Source organism: Octodon degus, unplaced genomic scaffold (genome assembly GCF_000260255.1).
Source record: "Octodon degus isolate 3935 unplaced genomic scaffold, OctDeg1.0 scaffold00016, whole genome shotgun sequence".
Lineage (NCBI taxonomy): Eukaryota > Metazoa > Chordata > Mammalia > Rodentia > Octodontidae > Octodon > Octodon degus.
Genome location: NW_004524592.1, coordinates 9,360,682 through 9,382,576, shown reverse-complemented (window position 1 = coordinate 9,382,576; position 21,895 = coordinate 9,360,682). Strand labels below are relative to the sequence as shown.

General features: G+C 38.3%; 1 protein-coding gene across 2 annotated transcripts in view; it reads left to right on the top strand.

Annotated features, from left to right (window-relative positions):
• The first annotated feature begins 6 nt into the window (after positions 1-6).
• Positions 7-21,895, top strand: part of Ccnyl1 (cyclin Y like 1) — a 34,068-nt gene continuing 12,179 nt past the window's right edge. Inside the window, exons 1-5 of one of the 2 annotated variants that reach the window (XM_004626627.2) lie at positions 7-372; positions 9,712-9,786; positions 11,474-11,508; positions 17,481-17,581; positions 20,148-20,183. In XM_004626627.2, coding sequence (XP_004626684.1) covers positions 141-372; positions 9,712-9,786; positions 11,474-11,508; positions 17,481-17,581; positions 20,148-20,183 — 479 coding nt within the window. In that variant the 5' untranslated portion in view covers positions 7-140. The remainder of the gene's footprint in view (positions 373-9,711; positions 9,787-11,473; positions 11,509-17,480; positions 17,582-20,147; positions 20,184-21,895) is intronic. The other variant, XM_004626628.2, reaches the window with a different exon arrangement.

Genomic DNA, 21,895 nt, shown 5'->3' with positions numbered 1-21,895 from the left:
CGGCGGCGGTGCGCGCGGCGCAGCCCTGGCATAGCCCGGGGCCGCCCGCGCCATTGTTGGGGGAGGGGGCACCCGCCGAGCGCCGCGGGGCCGGGGCCGCGTGAAGGTGCCGGCGACGGCAGAGAGGAGTGCCGGCGCCCATGGGGAACACGCTGACCTGTTGCGTGTCCCCTAGTGCCAGCCCTAAGCTGGGCGGGCGTAAAGGGCCGGCCGAGACTAACTATGAGTCGGAGACTTACGAGGCGGCGGCCGGCGACGCGGTGGCGGTGGGGGGAGCGCCTGTGCCCGCGGCCGTGGAGCCCTCAGAGTTGGATCTCGGCGCCGGCGAGGGCCACCACCTGCAGCACATCAGCGACCGGGAGATGCCCGAAGGTAAGAGGCAGCGGGCGCATCTCTGCCTCCGCCCCCGGGACTCCAGGGAGGCGGCCGCCGCCTCGGGTTCCTTCCTGCCCCGAGCTGGGCACCGGGGGGCAGCCTCCTCGACATCGTCCGGGTCATCGTTCCTTCCTTCCCCGCCGCAACCGGCAAGGTTTATGCCACCCACCCCTTCCCTAACGCGTGGTTCTTGACCCCTCTTAGGTCCCCATCCCAGTCTGGGACCTTTTCTGTTGGTAACTCCTACTTTGTTCTGTGAAGACTTTTTGATTCCTTTTCTGAGGGAACATTCTGGTCCTCCAACCTTAGAGCATCCTCCCGGTCTCCCTGTCCTTACCTATCCAGAACGTACTTGCCCTTCTGCCCACCGGCCAGATAGCTGATGGTCGCAGGCAGAGTTAACCGTTTGAAGATTTTAAAATTTAAGTTCACCTAGAGGTTGCCACAGCACTTTATTTGTAGGCTTTTCTAAGTTGTCTTTAAGAGGCTGTTTTATTTCTTCCGACTATAATTTGAGCATAGAAGAAAAGAAAAGGGGAGGGAACATTAAAATAACTGTGAAAGGTTTAAATGATACTGTCAAGGCTGCGGACCCCTCCCCCCTCCCGCAAAAGAAAAGTTTACCGCAGAGTTCTGATTACCTTGCGGTTCCCATCCAGCCCTACACCGGACACGTCACAGACTTCATTTATCTGGATTGTCCTTGCGATTGTCGTTCACTCGACAAAGTTTTGCTTTTTGTGAGTGCTGGAGAAAGGTTTGCGACTTAGAGCGCCTGGCCCTGCGCTCCTGGAGGGCTTGTTGCTATGGCTCCCTTTCTTTCCTCCCCCTCGCCTGCCTGTGGATCTCTGCTCAGCTGCTAAGAATGTTGAAATAAAAGGAAAGTTCTTCCGACTAAACCGCAGGGACGGGGGAGGGCGAGGGCTTGGTTCTTACCCTGGAATTTTGGAAAGAGACCAATCTAGGTAAAAATAATTCTGGGTAACACCATTGTTCTTGAATGAAGACTAAGTCCATTTGGCTCTTCCAAATACAGAGGAAGCCTGTGTATGTTCTCCCTACATTGCTGATGAAGAAATGGAGATGGGGTGCTACAGGAGGCAACTTCTGGCCACCTCCTAACTCAGACCATGAAAGTGATAGATGTGTCAAATTAATTCTTAAGGAAAAACTTTTTAGAATGCATCTATATTTTATCTATAAATTAGACCGCTTAGAATGTTCTCTTTTTAAGGTTTTCACAAAGTTCAAAGCTAACAGTTACCTCTATGTCCATGTCTGTGCATTTATTTTAACGGATAACAGTAAAAAACTGATGCAATGAAATGGCCTGACTTTATGAGCTGTATGGGTGGGTTTGTTCTGATAACCGTGAATTGAAGCAGAGAATGCTTGGCACAGTGCAGCATTAGGAGAAGCCAGCAAGAAGGGAAGTAAATATGGGACTGGGATACTTACCCAGTAAGTGCTAAGTCAGAAAATCCAAAAACATAGCGTATGAGTGTTGAGTTTGTTGTTTTGTGTTACTTTATACAAAAGTTTGCATTTCAATTTGTCCTTTAAAATTAAACTTTTAAGGCTAGGGATATAGCTCAGTGGTAGAACATTTCCCTAGCATGCATAAAGCCCTATGTTGGATCCCTAATACTGCAAGGAAAAATAAGTTTTTGGCATTCAATAAATGCTGAGAAACCTGAATTTCAGTATTTGGCCGTTCTTAACTCTCCATAGAAACAGTGTCAGAACACCATATGTAAAGTATAGACACATTTGCTTTTTATCTGTTTTTCAATTTTCCCTGGAAATTGAGATGCACCTACTTAGATATAAAACATATTAGCTTTCTACAGTAAAGAATTGAATTTTGATTTCTTGGATAAACTTATACATAGAAGATACTCTGTCTTTCACTTTCACACATCAGGTCATTTCAGAGAAATTCCTAGGAACCTGCTGCAGACTTCAGATACACTTGAAGTATTCTTTACTGCTTTGCTGTTAACATTATTTCTAACATAACTGATGATAATATTAATAACATAAATAAGATAGAAAGGTCTCATTATCATTAGTCCACAATTGTTACTCTCCCTTCTCAGGGAATGTTTCAAAACTTTATGTGCATATAAATACAATATTTAACTTGTAAAGGTGAGATCACATATGTGCTGCTTTGTATCTCGACAAAATAATGACACAGAGCTTATAGAGCAGTGCTTGGTGGCTCTAGGGTGCTCCAGAATGTGTTTCCATGTCACTGCTGCATCTCATGCCTTCTCAGCTGTTCAGTATACCATTGAATGGTTGGGTCATCATTTACTTATGAGTCCCTTATAATTGGGCATATTTTATAATAAAACTATACATGGTCACATTAAAATTTGGTTTGGAGGACACACATTTTATGACTAATGAATTATACCTCCTTAGTATAGAATTTAGGTGGTGTATTTTGTTTTTAAGCTCATAGAGTGAGTCATTTGTAGTTAAGGCATTGAACTGTTAAATGTTCTTAGGCCAAATTAAAGTTACCATTGGCTTCTCAATGGACATTAGAATTCTTCTTTTTAGGCTGTCCAATGGACAATAGAATTCCTCTTTTAGCGTTTATAGACATTTCATGTCTATAATTCTGCATAGTTATTACTCTATGAGGAGTGAAAATAATGCTAATCTTGGTTGATAGATCAGGACCCAGCACTGAAAGAAACTGGGAGAAAACTACTTTTGAGCAACTGGAACATGCTTGTCTGAGCGTCCTTGAGTGGTAGGCAGTGCCCTACGAAACAGTCCCCACCTGAACCCTTACTCTTCTATTTTAGAAGAGCTGGGATAGACAATACCTAAATATTCAAGTATTTTGGTGGTTTTTTTTTTTTAAATTTTGGTGGTTTTTTTTTTTTTTTTTTTTTTTAGGACAGGAACTACAGGGTTTCACTATGCTGATTAGACTTGTATTGATCCTTCTGTTTTCAGCCTCCCAAGCACTGGGATTATGGGTGCATGACACCATGCCAAGTCTCAATCGCTGTCTCATTGCCCCCCCCTGGGGCCAGGGCTGGAGTCCACTCACCAGGCCCAGGGATCAAAACTGGCCCCTGTGTCTGCCTAAGCAGGTGCTTTCATCCCCTGAGCTATTTGGCCAGTCCTGAATTTTGGGTTTTGAGGTAGTGAGAAGAAGCTGAAATCGGGAAATGATTGGGGAGGAAAACAGTTTTCCCTGAAGTTATGAAAGGTGGCTATCCTTGTGGCATTGCCTGGACAGTCTTTAAAGTGAGCTCCTGTGGGCTCTCATGCTTCCCTATAGAGGGATGGCTCTTCAGGTTTCCCTGAATGTGAATGAGAAGGGGAGGATGGCTACAGTAAGAGTGAAAGGGATTTGAGGCAGAAGTTGGTAGGTTAAGGCTTTTGTGTGCTTTGACCAAGAATGTGAACTTTGTAAGAGGAAAACTTGGGGGGATTACAAGTCTGAGAGTATGTCCTTTAAAATGTCCAGTCAGGCTGGACAGCGGCACAGTGCCTGCCTAGCAAGTGCAAGGTCCTGAGTTTGATTCCTAGTACCACCCCCCGCCCAAACTAAGAAAGTCCAGTCAGCTGCTGACACAGGCATCCATGGAAGCAGGGAGATCGATCTGGTGCTGTGGTTCACAGGAGAGCAGGAGTGGCTTGGAGAAAAAATGAGCCAGTTACCTAAAACAGGCAGATTGAAAGAAATGAGTCTAAAAGTAGGTGAGGCAGATATGAACAGACAAGTCACAAGAAAGGGAATGCAGATGTTTGAGCATATTTCCGCACATAAGAGAAATGCAAATGAAAGCTATGTTGCAGTTTCTCCCCTATTGGGAGAAAATCCAAAACTTGATAGTACTATCTTTGGTGAAGCTGTGGAGGAGTTTGCATTCATACATTTTTTATAGAAATGTGAAATGGTTTGATCCCTTCTAGGGGAATTTGGCACACTACATTGCAAATGCATTTAACCCAGAAATCCTACCTGAAGGAATTGATCTTAAAGGTATACCACAACAACTATGAAGCAGCGTGTGTACAGTTTTTGTTGTTTTCAATAGCAAAATAGTAATAACCCAAATATCTAGTGAGGGACTGAAAACAGATTTATCCATACATGGCTGGCTGGCTGTAGCTGAGTAGGTGTGCATCTATGGGGCTATAAAAGCAATTGAAGAGATTTCTCTGTCCCACAAAGGAGTGATCTCCAGGGTGTGTTGGGGAGAAAAAAGCCAGAGGGAGAACATGCAATAATCTATATGAAAGAAGGGGAGGGAAATAATATTATTTGTTTATTAAAACAAACACTGCAAGGAATTCTTGGCAATTGTGTGTGATTGTGTGTGTACTTTCCCTTCAGTGGGTAGCCGAAGCATATTTTTGCAAAGATGTTATTTAGCATGGGTTTTCCACTAAAATATTAAATGTTCACTTTTTTGCTCTTGAGGTTAGTAGTGAAAGTTTTGTTTTGTAATTGTGTATTATATACTATGTAGATTGATCTTGTATTTCATTTGATTCTGAGTATTTTGAATTAGGTAGCATAGGAATTATTCCTATTTTACATGTGAGAAGGAAGTATAAATTGAGTTTTCCAAGATTTTGTACAGTACAACTTGGTAGATCGGCTTGTCTATCAGTATAGAATTATAGATTGACTCATGTGGTTATTTGTGTGTGTGTGTGTGTGTGTGTGTGTGTGTGTGTGTGTGGTACCAGGGGTCAAACTCAGAACCTCGTGCCTGCCAGGCAAGCACTTATGCCACTGAGCTATCTCCTCGGCCCTCATAGGGGTTTCTTTAGTGCCTATCTCTTCTCTTACCCTCTTCTCCCCAGGATAATAAGGTAATTAAATGTTAGCTAAAACAGTAACATTGGACAGTGTGCCGTGAAACAGAAGTAATAACTTTGAGCCTAGAAATGTTTTTAGAAGTTTTATGAAATTGAGTAAACTGCTCCTAAAAATACATAGAGGAAAAAAAAAGTATATTAAAGTATGTGAAATGTTATATTTCAGTCACCATCACTAAAATGTTGATCAAGGTTAGAAAAGGGCAAGACAGAACTGATGCAGAGGCAGATCGCAAAGTGGATCGGCATCCAGAGGCTGCGGCAGGGGAGCCAGCCGGGCTGGAGTGAGAGAAGACCAGGGCTGTGGAGCTTTGTGCTCTGCGGGAGGCGGATGGGCAATGTGGACTCAGGCAAGATCAGCCAGACTCGCGTGTTTGTATTATGGACCATAAAACGTTACAGGAGCAGGTCAATAAATGCAGTGAGCCTTTAAATGAACAGGTGCCTAGCAGTGGGCTCAGAAACTGCTGACATCTGTGCAAGCGGAGTGTGTTAAAATTGGTCTCTTTTTTCTGAAATATGCTGTTTTTGTCAGTTAATACCTTGGTCACTGTCCACTTGCTCAATGTTTTAACATTTTCATGACAGCTTATGTATAGTTTGATAAGTTTAATACTTTCAGCTTTTAGTAATGCATTTCATTTATTCTGGGTTGCATGCGTTTTCTTACATTCTTATCTGTAATTTAGAATCTTAGGCTAGGGGAAAGCAGTATTAGATAGCAGTAACATTTTGAAGATTTCTTCTTCTACAACACATTTAAATTAAGAATGGATTTTAAATTTTTAAGTTTTGTTTTTCTATACCAGTCCAGTAAGATGTCAAATTAAATTGCAAAATTGCAATTTAAACTAATAAGAAAAGGGGTGGATCTTACAATGGAGTTTTAATCATAATCCTGAATCATGAGATGAAGAATATTTTCCTGGTTTAAATAAAATACTGTTAGGGTTTAACATTTTTAAAGCCTTCACATAAATGATGAATGGTAATTGATGTTTTTATTCTCTTGACTTCTTTTTTTTTTTTTTTTGGCGGAACTGGGGATTGAACTCAGACCCTTGCGCTTGCCAGGGAAGTGCTTATTCTACTGAGCCATCTCCCTGGCCCCTTGACATCTCTTTAAATGTCTGTGTATGCATCCATGTTTATAGGGCCTAATGCCTTGCTCATTAGTTGATAATCTCACAGTAATGAAAATACAATGGAATGATTCATCAGTCTCCTTAGGTTCTTAGAAATAGTTCATGGAGAGTGCAGAAATGATAATAATGTGTATGCATTTACTGCCTAATGGCTTAAATGTCCATTCTATAAAATTGCAATGTGTTGTATTTATCAATAGCTGAAAGTAGAAGTTATAAAGAAAACTAGTGGCTACGAGCAAAATAAGTCTTTTCTGAAAACAGTATACAAATGACACTGTTAAAGCTCTAGTGGATGCAGTATCTGCAGCACACACAGTGACATAAAAATCACCAAAGTAAAAATATTAATTACAGAAGAGTGATTAAACTGTATAGTTCAATATATGCAGACTACACCCACATTGAGGTTTGTCATTCACATCAGCAGGCAGTTAGAGTATTCAAAGCTCAGATAGAAGTTAAAACTGGTACAGTTGGTAGCAATACCCTAATGTGCTTTAGGCACCATCCAGTGTCTTAGCACTGTATATCAAACAGTTAAATCAGTCCTACCTTTTGGTGTCATATCTTCACTTTTGAAAATATTTTCTGAAGGAAAAAATAATTTAAAAATTCTATTTACTTGATGATTTTTCTTGGAACTTTCTAGAAGCCTACATTCCCAAACAGATAGGGGATTATTAAGTATAGAAGTAACACTTGCTGCATCACTATACATTAATTAAATAGTAAATATGTTGGAAAGGGAAGAGCTTATTTTTCTCTAATAGGATATAAATTGTATACTAATAAGGGTTTTTGTTATGCTTTGGGGATGTTTTTGGTGCTTTTTTTGGTTGCAGTATTGGAGGTCACCCTCAGGACATTGTGTATAGTAGGCAAATGCTTTACCTCTGAGCTGTATCCTCGATTAAGTTTATTGGTATAATTTAGATGTACACAGTGATCATATTCGTCATAGGAAATTTGTACCTATACAAATTGATGTATAGTACAAATTGATGTATCTTGTTTTCTTGTTTTTGTCTAATCCCATCCCATGCAACCATTCTTTCTCTCCTCATTTGTAAAGCTTTGTTTCCATTTTATCCTTTTATCATTTTTCCCTTTCCCTTCTACCCCCTCTCTAGGAGTTCCACTTTCTTTTAAACCATTTCTTCCTATTTCACTATACCTATTACACAGTTTGATCCTTATTTACTCTTGAATTCTCGCACCAAAGAAACAATGCAGGATTTATACATGTGTGTCTGATATATTTCGTTTAAGAATATGGTCTCAAGGTGCATCCATTTACCTAGAAATGTCTGAAATTTATCATTCTTTATGACTGTGTAGTACTCCATTGTATTAAAACAAGCACATCTTTTTTAAATCCATTACTTGGTTGATTGGCATTTGGGTTGGTCCCAAGATTTAGTTATTATAATCTATGCCACTGTAAACATGGGTGTGCATATATCAGTGTGATATGATGATTTTAATTCTCCAAGAGCTATTTTTAAAACATGCATAAGAAAAGAAACTAAAAGTAGCGATTGCTTGTCCTGATAGTTTTTAAAGCATGTTTTGTCTGTTCCTGGTGTTCGTTCAGTGAACATTTGGCTACCTCTACCTTGACTGTGATCATCAGTACTGCTGAATAACCAGATCTCTTATAGATTGAAGAAGAACTATTTCAAAGTAGACTTGTATAAGCAAAGAGTTCACAAGTCATTCAGGTACAACTTGACCCAGAAATGAAATGACCTCTAGATCTACCTCAGTCCTTTTTCCCTCTGTTCATGTCTCCTGAAAAACTTTCCTTTCATGATGGTAAAGTTAGTTAGCCACTGGCAGCTCTTAGTTGGTCGCCAGGCTAGCTCTGCTTTTCTCTTCTGGTTCTTGGGAAATCTCAAGAGAGCTGCAGTTGATTGGCTAGCTCTGGGTCACATACCCAACCTAAAACTTTGGGTGAAAGGAAGGCCAGACTGTCAGAGTGAGCCTATGTTTCCTTTTTGTGTGTGTGTGTGCTGTCCTTTATTTTATTCCAGCCTTCTTGAATTTTGTTTTTAGCTTCATAGTAGAACATCTTCAGTTGGGAGGTGTATGTGCATGTTGTAAGCTTTCTGCTCTGAATCTGAAACTTAGTTTTCTTGAATTTCAATTATAATTTTGAATTACGTACTGTGGCTCTTTTATAAGCTGTTTTCTGATAGTTTAGTATCATTTGAAACTCAAGTGGCAATGTATTTGCTTCATTTTTGGTTGGAGGTAGTCCTAAGTCCTTTCAGAAGCTTTTGGTCAGAGACAGCTGAAAAAGCCTCTGCCAATCACATTGTGCACACAGTATTTTGTTTTTCTCATAGCTAACATTGCCTCATCTTCTCAGAGATGTAAAACAACTTTTAAAATACTTTTTGTGTGAGTCCTTTTAACACTGGTTTATATCTGTGCATTTTGATTTTGTAAGATATGTATAGTATGTTGTGATTTGATGACCGAATCCCCTTTCAAGAAATAGAACAATTATTGACAAGTATTGTTAAACCATTGTTCAATCTAGATCTTTATCCTGTGTCTTACAAAATTGCTTACGATACTACTGGCTTGAGATAACTTTCACTATCCCGTGTAATGGCAAAATGTTTATTATATTATTTGAGAATCTGTTTTGTAGTCTTAACCAAATAGATTTTCTATCTCACTTTAGTCCCAAGGGGTACTGTAGAACAAAAGAAATGAGAGTTTAGCCTTGGAAATGAAAGACAGACATGTTTGTATCTTTCTTATTGTTTTGTTTTGTTTGACTTGGAACTCACAGTGATCTTTCTGCCTCAGCCTCTTGAGTGCTAGGATTTCAAGTGTGCACCACCATGCCTGGCAGAAAACCAGTTTGTTATGGGAGTATTTGTATAATTTGGAAATTTTATGTAGGCCTTAAAATCTGCCATGATGAGATACGCCCCACCCCCCAAAAAAAATTGGTCAGGGCATCAGTAGCTGTTTGAGATTGTTCCTGAAATGAGGTAGAAATACCAGCACAGAGGAGTGCATTTAAGTTTCTACTGGATAAATAAGAGGGAGGACATATGTTCACTCGATGTATTGAAAAGTTGCATTAGATTATTTTGATACAACTTTTAAAAAGTCTTAGAGCCTGCTTTTATTCTACATGTATACAGTTTTACACTTCCACAATAGAGTTTCTATATGTTGCCTTTATTTTATAACTAAATCTTTTTCCAAGTACTGTTAAAAGTGATTAAAGCTGTTGTGTGGCTATTTTAAAACCATCAACATTTTTATTGTGAACTAAATGATCACATCTTGTTTTCCTCCTCTATAGATTTAGCTTTGGAATCAAACCCTTCTGACCATCCAAGGGCAAGCACAATTTTCCTGAGCAAATCTCAGACGGATGGTAAGACATGTTTTTCCCATCAAGCATAAGGTTAAAACTATATTTTATGTGATATACTTTGGAAAATATTTTGAAGAACTCAGACGTCGATTTAAATTATTCACCTTTTCATCCATTCATTAATTTTAATAGGTGATAATTATTCTCTTTTAACTGTCGCTCTTGTAGTGAGAACATGTGGCTTTCTTGTTTATACATTTTCACAGCTCTTTATCACTACAGTAGTGGACTACATGATTTGTAAGTGGTCATGGACTTACTCTGTACTGTTTGGCCTTTTTCTACTTGTTCCATAGAGCTTGTCTTAAAGACACATGATAAGTTAGACTGCATCAGGTGTTCATGTGTTTAGATTTTAAAAATCGGATATATATATATATATATATATATATATGGATTGAATCAGGGATATTTGACCTTGCTTTATTATACAGTGCTCTAACCAAGTGAACCTATCTCACATCCTCATGTATGTTACTCAGAACTTTTAAGCTACCCAAAACTGCATCCTAATGTAATGAAAATCAGAGCATACGCAATAGCCCACGAGTAGTTCCTAAGTTAGCCAGTGTGTGAAACTCTGGTGTTCATTTTCTGTGTTCTGCTAGTTTTAGAGTGAGAATCAGAACTGTATGATTTTTGTGCACCTCTGCTCTTTTTTCTTAATGTTTGGTTAAAATCTTTTTTCCCCTTGAAAATCCGTACATGATCACATTTTAGTTGATTATAGCAGGAATTTAAGAAGTGAGCATTCTATAATGATATTTGTAGTAATGCAGCACAGTAAAAACTGAAGGTTTCTTACCTGCACTTTCATAGTTTATGTGTACTTTGGCCTGTGTTCAGCTGGTTCCGGTTAGCACTGTTCTGTTACTCGGTTGCTTCAAAAGTGATAGCTTCTCAGCTGGAGTGTGAGGAGACCCTGAAAGCTGTGCCTTGTGCCTGGCTTCATTGGAAAGGAATGTGTGCCTACAGTGCCTTCTAGCGCCAGGAGGCAGCGTGGCCCAAGTCTCTTCAGCATTTGCTGTTCTGGTCTTTGTTAGAGCAAAATTAATCTGTGTGCTTTAGATACAGCGTTCAATTAAATTATCACACTCATTTAACAACTTAAATTTAAGATAAAAGTTGCCTTTCAGTTGTCTAAAGATCCATTAATTTTTTTCAGTAACACGTTTTAGTCCATTGCCAGTAGGTGATTCAGGACACTCCCGGGGATTTGGTGGGCAGAAATTGGTGACTGGCCAGATAGTGTTTCTCAGAGATGTCTACCATTGGATGCTGGTAATTAAAGTGCATAGGAATGTAGAATTAGAAAATACTCTATTTGGTAAAGTCTGTGTAATTGTTCAGGTGTGCAGTAGGTGAGTGAACTCTTTTTAGTTAAATTTCTCACCTAGTCCACTTTATTTTGTACTTTTGTGTGTGTATGTATATGTGTGTGTGTGTGTATGTTTCCTCATTTCTACCTAATATTACCTGTTACGTAAAAAAGATAAAAATAATCCTGATTTGAATTTTATGAAGCTAATTTTCCCAGTGATTTAAATTATTTTGTTAGAAATTATCTTTAAAAAATGGAGTTTTATCTCATTTTGCATATTGATAATATGTCAGATAATTAGTATCTACTTTTATTTTTCTATAACATTTTATATAGAATTGATCAGTTAATTTTTTTTATTCATAGTGCGTGAAAAGAGGAAGAGCAACCATTTAAACCATGTAAGTAAACAATTCAAAAGTTAAAAATTAACAATTTGTATATTAGAACTATTATAATTAATATAATTAAATTAAAAGTATATCTCTCTGTCATGATTTCTAAAAATTATAATGGGAATCTAGTTCTGTTATTATGAACCTCTTTTGTGGATTTTCTAAATCTCCTTTTTCCTAAATATTATACTTAGGAAAGTCTTTGACTTAGTAATGTACATTTTTTAAGGGTTCATTCTGGCATTTAAGTTAAATATCAATAAGATGACTATAAAGATGTGCTTGAAATTTTTTACCCTAATTTTTTAGTCTTTCTTTTCAAAGTAAACTATGTAATAAATTCACTTTTTAGTTCTGTTGGTTTTCTGTTACAGGTGAACATGAGTGCCCTCATTCCATTGTGGCCTTACTTCGGTTCTTTGGCAGTATCAATTTTTAATTAAATCACTAATTGATATTTACTTTATGACCATCTGCTGCTGAGTTGTGTATTTCTTTGTGCTGCCTCCTTGTGCACCCTTAATTCTTCCTCGTGAAATATTTCTGCAGTCCAAGTGCTTCTGTCCTCCTACATAATCCTCCTTCTCCTAGCCAACATAAGATCACGTAGTTGAGTACAATAAGTAAGTCCCTGGCAGGTCTCCCATTTCACATTTGTTCTTTTTTATGGATTAATTTCCAATTTTCACATGTCTGTTTTCTTTTTGGTGTGTGTGGGGGCATGGCTTAGCCTGCCCTGGGAGTGGGGCTGGCGCAGAATGTGGTGCCCAGGATCGAACCTTGGTCCCTGTGCTTGCCTAAGCAGGCACTTTAGTCTATTGAGCTATCTCACCAGGCCCACACTTGTCTGTTTTTTAACAGCTGTTTTTCCCCCAAAATGCTATAACATTTGTCACATGCCTATCAAAAATATTTTCCATCTCTTAAAACATGTGTTTTCATTTTTCTACTGGTGGCAGCCTTCCTTGGCCTTCTGTCCTTGTACTCCAGTATGTTTGTTTTGTTCTTAGGTCTGTTCTTTCGCCTTTGTTTTTTTTTTTTTTTTCTTTCCTTTCTTTTTTTCTTTCTTTTTTTTTTGTTGTTTTTTTTTTTTCAGTACTGGGCATTGAACTCAGGACCCCTGCACTTGCCAGGCAACCACTTATTCTACTGAGCTGTCTCCCTGGCCCCCAGTTCTGCTCTTTCTCTGGGATATCTCTTTGAGGTCATCTGGGATCTCACATAACTATACTCTTGTGTTGGATTCTTTGTGTCATAGATTCAGTTTCTCCTGTCTGGCTACATGCCTTTTTTTTAATGAGAGCATATTTTGTTTGTGTTTGGAGAGAGGGTCTCACTGTGTAGTTCAGGCTGGTCTTGAATCCAGAGCAGTCCTCCTGAGTGTTCCTTTGGAAGCCTCCTGAGGAGCACATGTTCTCAGGAAAGGTATATGGATTATTTTATCTATCTAGCTTGTTGGGAAACCCCTCCTATTTGGTAAAGAGTAATTTGTAAGTTGAAACTAATTTTCATAATGTTCCTCTGATTTCAGTGTTGCTATTAAATCTGTTGCCACTGTATGATACAGTGTACCTAATAGGTATAGTCATTTCCTCCACCCTCTTTCTGGAAACTTGATATCTTCTCTACCTCTGGAACGCTAGAATTTCATGACAGTTTATTGTGGACCTTTAAATCCAATTTGGTCTATTAGATCTGCAGATTCTCTTCTAGAGAGTATTTAAAAAATAAATAAAATTCTTGATTTTTTTTTTCCCCTTGTCATTTTATTTAGATATTGAGCCTCTTAGGCCAATATTTTTACACCAATGTCAAGTTTCTCCCCATTCTTATTTGGTAGTTATTCTATTTTTTAGGGAGTCCTTGATTCTATGTTTTAGCCCTTCTGTTGAGTTTTTGTTTTTGTTTTTGTTTTACTTTTCATTTGTTCCTGAATTGTTAGCACTCGCACAAATTCCTTTTTCCTGTTGTCTGCCCTCTTTGTTTGAGGCATCCCTCAAATATATGGCTGTCCCTTGTGTTCTCTGATCAGAAGTACCGTATATGAGCAGGACATTTGTTAACTGATGTGTCTCACAGTGAGGGTTTGAAGGCAAAGCCAGCTTTGCATTTGTGGACCCTCAGTGTCTTCTCTGGGACAGAACTCATCAGAATGAGCTCTCAGTCTCCTGTCTGCGGAGCACAAGTTGGGACTGCTTGCTTTCCAGAAATTTGAAAGGAGGTAGTGTTCCAGTGCACAGTATACAGTCTCTTTCCTCTTATTTTCTAGCTTTCAGTCCTGGTACACCTGAGACTGGTATATCTAGACCCAGCAATAAGTCAAGTTTAATATCTCTGTAGCGTGAATACCTCAATGCCTTACAGGTGGAGGATGGATGGGCTTGGGCTGTACCCACAGATTTCCACCCACCTTCCTCCCCTTTGCTTGTGTTTCACTCCAAGCTCCTGTGTGCTTTGGAGTTGGGAGCCTGCTCTGCATTCTGCAAGACAAGCTGACAGGCTGTTCCTGTCCCAGTCACCTTTCATAGCCACCAGAGTTTGCTTCCATGGTTCTTCCATAGTCTTCCAGCCCTTTATCTGCTTTTTACCTTTCAAACATTAAAACTGTCAAGCCTCTCTCTTGACCTGCATATAGCACTTATTTTATGATTTCAGGAAGAAGGTGAAATATTTGTGGTCAGTCCACCGTGTTAAAATGAACACGGATGAATGTAGAACCTTAAAGAGTAAATCTTAGTTTAAATTCAACATCACTCAATGATATTAACCAAGAGTCTGTAAACTACACCTCTAATTAGCATATACTAAGGTCTGAAGAATACTGTTCAAACCACGCATCTTGCCATAGTGTCCCAGCATTGTGAAACGCAGATGGAACAGTTTCCATGTGTAGAGCGCTGGAGAGTTTCAAGTTAATTGAATCATTAATTCTTTAAAAAACATCCAGCATTTATCTTGCTAAAAAAAAAAAGAGAGAGAAAAGTGAATGTCTTATTGTTTTAATAGGTTAAAATAGAAGCAAGTAGGCATATTGGGAAAAGTCAGGGGTGAGGAGAGGATTTCAGCAAGTATTCACTTTACTGCTAAGATTGGGGTTATAACCTAGTTATAACCTAGTAGATGCTAGATGTGATTTTCCTAGTTACTGTCATTTGACTGTAAGTCTATAAGTATCCCCTTTCCTTTCCTGTAAAGATTGCAAAATTCCATACTCTATCATTTATACTGACTGAATGAAGATAAATATTACTCTGTCTCTATTTTAATAACCACCTGCCAGTGTTGTTTTTGCTGTTCTTTTTAATATTTGCATTGTATAGCCTTATGTTTGTCAGTTTATTTTTTTTAAGGTTGTGATCCAGCAATGGTAAGCTTTTAACCATAAAAGGAGATTGCTTTAACTTTTAAGCAAGATGAAGGGAAAGACTTGTTAGCAGCTATTTCCTGACCTTTGCTATGAGGCTTAATTTTGCCATCCTCTGGTCTCAAGATTGAAAAGTTAGAATAGCTAAAGTGACCATTGTGCCTGTCCCCTGCTGCATGTTGCTGAGCAAAGAGTCTATGGTCAGCTTTTCTGAACACCTTAATGAGTGAGCAGGGAGTATGTGACAGTGACTTTCTCTGAGATGAGAGGAAGCCTGACTTAATAGGGATGTGCTCAGTGTTTCTTTGGCTGAGTCTAGGAGGTTGTCGGTTCTCTAAATGAACTTCTGTAGGACTGTGAAACCACATCTCACTAAAAACACCAATATTTTCAAAGAAAGCCAGTGTACATCCATAATAGGGCAGTAGTAACTAAAGGAAAATGGGCAAAATTATCACGTAAAGCTATACCAGCTAGTCTAGATTTTGACTCATTTCCACTGTTCTTTTTATCCCCACAGAGATTTTTCATTAGCATTGATTTTTGTTAGTGATGGAGAATATATACCATGTTACCTGTAATATAGTATGAATACCCCTAATTTACAAATCCAGAATCCTCCAGAAATCTAAAGCTTTTTGAGTGCTAACCTGCCACTGCAGATTGAAAATTCCCAGCTGACCGTCATGTGACGACTTTGCTGAAAATACTATATAAATTACCTTTAGGCTCTGCATATAAGATACATATGAAAGCATAAGGAATTTTGTGTTTAGACTTAGGTAGATCCCATCCCCAATATTGTTTTTTTTAAAAAATTCTGAGCACTTCAGATCTTGAACAATTTGAATTTAAGATATTCCATCCGTACTAGTGAACTTAAAAATATCTCTTGCATATTTAATAAAAATATTTGAATAAATCACTTTTTGTTTTTTGAAATTATGAAAGTATACACATTAACATGGTTAATGAAATCTGTATACCTTGACTAAGTAGTTTAAGAATCAGAGTTTAGGTACAGTTAAAATATTTGTCACTTGAAGGGAGGAATTTAGCTCCCCAAATAGTCACACTTTCCAAAAAATACATCTGGGTCTTTCTATTCATAAGAATTAAGTGGCCTTACAATGAAGGCAGCTGAGACAAACAGGGCTGAGCAGGCATCCTGACCACAGGCTCTTGGCGGTGATTGCCTGCAGTGTGCTTCTAACCAGATTTCTTGTCTGCCTCATCTTTTGTATGTCGGTGGAGAATACTAATGGGAGAGAGTGATAGCAGGAGGGAAAACATTGTTTTAATAGGATGAAGGAAGGCTCATCTGAATTAGTTGGGTTGGCTTTTTTTTTTTTTAGAACTTTAAAATTTTTGCTAATTCTGTGGTTTTAAAGAATGTTGCTATTAATCTTGAGCTATTCAGACAAGATTTGGTATTAGCTTTTAAGGAAAAAATTGTAACATAGGTTAGGGTGTTCCAGTATTTGACTATTGTTATATTATTTTATTCTTTGCAAATAAATGGATACTTCTAAAGTGTTTTAAAGATAGTTTATTCTTTAGAGGGCTGAAGAAGTTCGTTGCAACCACCGCAGCTAAACTGATAGGTATCTGTAGGCTGACTTGCCTTCCAAATTGTAATTGATTCTTAATAATTTGTGAAACTCCTGGTTTGTCCTGTATTCTGTGCTCAGCAGCAGGAGGTAGAGCAGTAAGAATCCTCCCTTCTCTGGAGAAGCTTAGTTTTTTATGGGGAGGATACTCCACAGCAGGCAGTTGATGTCCTGTTATGATGGTGAGCTGGAGGATAAATTTTCAGCAAAGGGGAAAGTTCTGTGCTGTGGCTGCTAGGAGAGGGGTCCCGAAAGGTAGTGGGGTCAAGCTTCTGGGACAGGGAGTATGAAAAGGCACTCTAAACAGAGAGTGCATGCTTGAGGCGGGAAGGCTGAGGTTTTCATTTGAGTAATGTAATGATAGTCTAGTTAAACGTGAAGTGAAGGTTGAGTTTCCAAAGTTGTTTCTGTCATCTATTTTGTTTTTGAGAGAATCTTTTAAAAAGTAGTAATGTTACCCTCCACCCAAGGGAAAAGGCCTGGAGGAACCTGTGGCCTGTGCTTTATAAGTGATTGAGCAGCCCTACTACACAGAGCCTTTAACTCTAACGCACTTGTGTCATCTCATGTAGTATCAGCAGGTTAAGTATTAGGCTTTTACTTGCTTCAGTAAAGTGCTCTTCTACCAGTAATATAAGACATTATATCTTATGCTAGTTACCAAACAGTAGAAATAGAAAGTCTTGGCTACTTTGTATTAAGAGAAGAACAGCAATAACTTATTTTAAACATTTTATGATACTTGTAAAGGGAATTCATAATAGATGCTTGCCAGGTTTGATTAAGGGCAGCATTTTATAACCCATACCTCAACCACCACCTGTGGAGGTCAAGAGCCTCCAGTGCATTCCTGTAGAGGCACACATGGAATCTCACTCAGGCAGCTCATGCAGTGTAAGAAATATCTTAATGCTTTATCGTTTGACATTTTAACCCAGGGAAAAAGACACATTTTTTAGGTTTAACTTACTGTGACATTTTCTTCTATTTCCCTTCCCCTTCAGGTATCTCCAGGGCAGCTTACTAAAAAGTATAGCTCATGCTCAACAATATTTCTAGATGACAGCACAGTCAGCCAGCCTAATCTTAGAACCACAATAAAATGGTGAGTACAACTAGGTTGCCAAGGGCTAAGTGACAGACCCCCTTCTGCCAAAAAGCATTCCAGCCATCCTTGGTGCTTTCAGCCATTTGACTATCCTTCTCAGCACTCGGTTTAAGAAGTTGGGGCCAAATGTGATTTTTCAGCCTTCATTTTAATCTCAGACTGCATGGTGCAAGGGAAAGCCAGTTAGCAGATGAGGAATCCCAAGAATGGTATACCTCTTTATTTGATGCATTTATGTTGTTGAGACACTGTTGAACACAATAAGAAGTGCTTTTTATTGGGTGTTTGTAGAAACCAAGTCATTCTGTGAAGCTGAGGGCCTAAAGCAGTTTTCATCACTTTGGGAATCACTTGAACTAGGGACAGCTGGTCCTCTGCTGGTACTATAGCATATCTGTGTTTGGATTGTTCCCCATCGCAGGTGAACATGGGTCACAACTGGAGATGCGTTATCAGAATGTCCTGACAGGAACCTTTTAAGCTTATTAAAGTGAAAAACAAGTGTACGGCTTCCCCGCCACATGAGAGTTGTCCAGGGAACATTATTAATGTCTCCTTGGGTTATGAACGTTGATTATCAGAAGACAGGTCACAAATGCTTTTTTAGAATATTAATATTCTTTGTCCCTAACTTAAAGTAGAAAATATAATTAGCTTATAAACCTAATTTTGTTTCTAATATGTCAGCTTTTTAATTTTTAGCTCATTTAAATTACTGATAACTTCTATTAAGAACTACACATTCACACTCAAAGTAATGTAACTTTCCTCTCAAATTTATACTAGTTGAATTGAATTGTGTTTCAACAAAACTGAGCCTTTCTAAAGTCCCAAGATTTGGCACCTGTCAAGTAATCACTGATGTTTATATTCAGCCAAGGCCCTAAGTCCATGAGTAAAAAACCACTCTATTTGAATAAAGGTCCTCAGCTGCTTTTAAATTCAAAACACCGTGATGCTTCAGTGTATAATTCAACATGTAGTTCTAAAGAGTAATCTTCCTCAAGCAAATGAGCTTCATATCCCCCCACCTTATTTTATTTTCTAGAAACTTACAGTAACTAAAAGTTTACTTTGTTTTCAGTATATTTTTAAAAATAATCTTTTAGTATATTCATTATTGGTTAAATGTTCTCTAATAGGCAGATTTACTTCTAGAGAAGATTCTTTTAATGCCATGAGATAATAGTGCAATGTTTTAAGTAGGTAAAACTTACTAGAATTATGCAGCATTTCCAAAATACTGCACGTCTCCAGACACATGCATTTTTTTCCACCTTCATCTTCTCTTCCATCTATAGGCATTCACAAGCCTCCTAGGAAGTTAGGGATGAAGATGAGGTGTAATTGTTTAGATGAAAGCATTTGGAGTGATTATAATGTTAACTCTTAAGTCATTCCCGAACTTGGCTGCATGTTGGGGTCCTGCAGGAAACAATCTTGGCGCCCAGGTCACGCCCAGTGTCCATCTGTCAGCATGTGTCAAGGTCAAGATAGGCCGATAGTGAAGCTCCTCCAGTGGTTCCACTGCTTACATGCGGGGAGAGCCGCTCCATTTGGTGGGGCCTTGGGCGAGGCAGCTTCAAGCCTTGGTTCCCTTCTCTGTAAGATGGATTGTTGGATGAAGTGTCATGTAAGACTTGGTGGTCCTCTTCAGCACACAAAGTCAAATTCTGTGGTTTTAAACTCAATTTAGAGACAAAATTGAAACACTATAGAAGTATCCATCTTTGTCGGTAATAACTTTTTGAATTTTAAAATCTAAAATACTGTATATACTTCTAAAATTCAGATTTGCCTTCCCTCAATTATTTTGACCTTCATTTTTGACAGCAAGGGCGAATGGAAGCATATAACGCACCTCAGAGAACCCCTTGTTCCCTGACACACAACATATGTGCATTATTGGGGAAGCTGTAATGTGAGGGCTGGAGAGTTGTGTCTGTTCACTAATAGTTCAGTTCATTTCACTTGAAATGTCTGTCAGTGTTATACTCAGTAGTTATGGTGCATTGTTGTCACTGATTATTTCAGGGCAGCTTGACTTACAGTTTGTAGGCACTTATACTTACTAATAAATTTTCTAATAATCATGCAAAAGTGATTTTAAATTACATTTCTTGATGTATAGCAGTTTCATTTATTTTTGAGCGAGGTAATGAAAATGGTGGGTAGGTGAAATAATGAACTAAATGAACTGAAATGTAGGGCCAACTACTTTTTAAAAAAGACTGTGTGGCTTAAAAGTAAGTGTATGTACAGATAGCTGTCTGAATGTGTGCAGGGTTGGAGGTTTATGGGTAGAAAGGCAAATGAAGGGGAAATATGCAGCGTTATGTTCTAACCTACAGAAACAGGTCTTCTCATAGCACATCACTTAGCATCTTTGGTTTATTTTTGCTACATGTCAAAGAACAAAAAAAGCTAAAACAAGGGAAAATACCCATATGGTGCTGCTGTGAACTGGAGGATTTCAGGGATGCTGAGGAGACCCCCCAGATCCCTTCAGGCCTAACACGTGATAAAAACATTTGTTACAAAAATTTTTTTTTTCCTTCTACAGTGTGACCTTAGCAATATATTACCACATAAAGAACAGGTGAGCTTTGTAAAAACCTGTCTTGTTATTCCAGCTAATTTGCATGATACCAGCTATAGTATTAGATCATAACTATAGACTCATAGTGTCACTTTAATGTGATTTTTAAAATGATCATACTGTGGTTTTGCTACAGTTCTTTTTATTGTAATTTTATGAGTGATTTTATTCTAGTACTCAAGTCACCTAAGTTTGTTGTTGTTATAATTAGGTCTCTTTTAAAATGTTTTAAGGTTGTGAAGATCCCAAAGAATATTTGTTTCTGTGGATTATATTAATGTTTACTGTTTTAGAAATTAATACTGAAATTAGATATTAATTAGAAATTATAATTTCATATATGTGTATACATGTGGCATGTTAACTCTGGGTTCTTATCCTTGATACCTTCCTGTTTTGAACTAGGTAACTCTATTGTGGTAGCACTATAGGATGTTAACAGTGTCATGTTCTCTGCCTACTAGATGCTGGTGGCATTTTCTTGTGTGTTATGGCAACCAAACCTGTCCATTGTGGGACATAGTCCACGCCCCATTATGAGCCACCTTGTTAACATAAATATCTTTAAAAATTTATTTGTTGATACAGGGTCTCACTATGTAGTTTGGACTCATAGTGATCCTCTTGTCTCAGCCTCCCCAGTGCTGGGATTACAGGTGTGTGCCATCATGCCCAGTCTCAATTGCTGTCTTGAGTACGCCCCAGGGCTGGAATCAGTACAGCTTGTGGGGCTGGGGATTGAACCCTGGTCCCTGTGATCTGCCTAGGCAGGCACTTTAGTCCACTGAGCTATCTGGCAGGCCCTAAAACAATATTTTTGAACCTTTCAGATAATTGTGGATATTCCTTACTATTCTATTAAATACCACAAAGGTTAGTTTTAGAAATTACAGTGGAATTTCAAAATTGTGTCACTGAACTTGTTTTATTAATACTCATTGATCTACTGTATCTTACACAATTTGTAGATTTTTTTTTTTTTTACCAGTACATGATTTTATAATATGCATTGGTCATTTTGGACAATATTGGTTGTCATTTCTTTATAATGTCAAAACTCACTTTTGTTAGTATTGCCACCAGTTTTATTAAAAAGTCCTCCATGAGGTCAATCCCAGGTACTGGGAGAAAAAAAAAAAAAAAAAAAAAAAGTCCTTCAGTATTGAGAAGCTGTCAAATGCAGAGCAGAAAGTACCGGTTTTCCAAAAATCTTAAGTTTTGGAGTTTTTTTTTAGCTTGACAAATTGAATTTTGTCAGTGATAACAAATAGAGGTTATTTTTCCTTCGACAGGCCCTTTATGTTCAATAGTATTCTGTAATAAGTAGCTTGTTCAGCTCACAGCTAAATCGCAAATGCTCTTAACAACTGTACTTAACTATATGTAAGTGGTTCATGTGAACTTCGCACTTCCTTAAGAGTATTGAAGAGTCAAGATTTACTAGCATTAGTTTTTGCTGCTTAGTCAAAGAAGCAAGGCCTGTTTTTGTTCTGCATTTTTTCTTTTGTAGGGGGTTGTTGAGGTAATGTATTATGCTGTAATTCAGGCTGACCTTGAACTAACTATGTAGGCTAGGCTGGCCTTGAAATCCATGGCAGTACTACTGCCTCAGCCTCTGCCAGGGTAGAGTGCCACTATGTCTGGCTCTTTTTTTTTTTTTTTTTTTTGTATTTTAGTATAGGGTCTCACTAAATAGATCGAACTCATAGTCA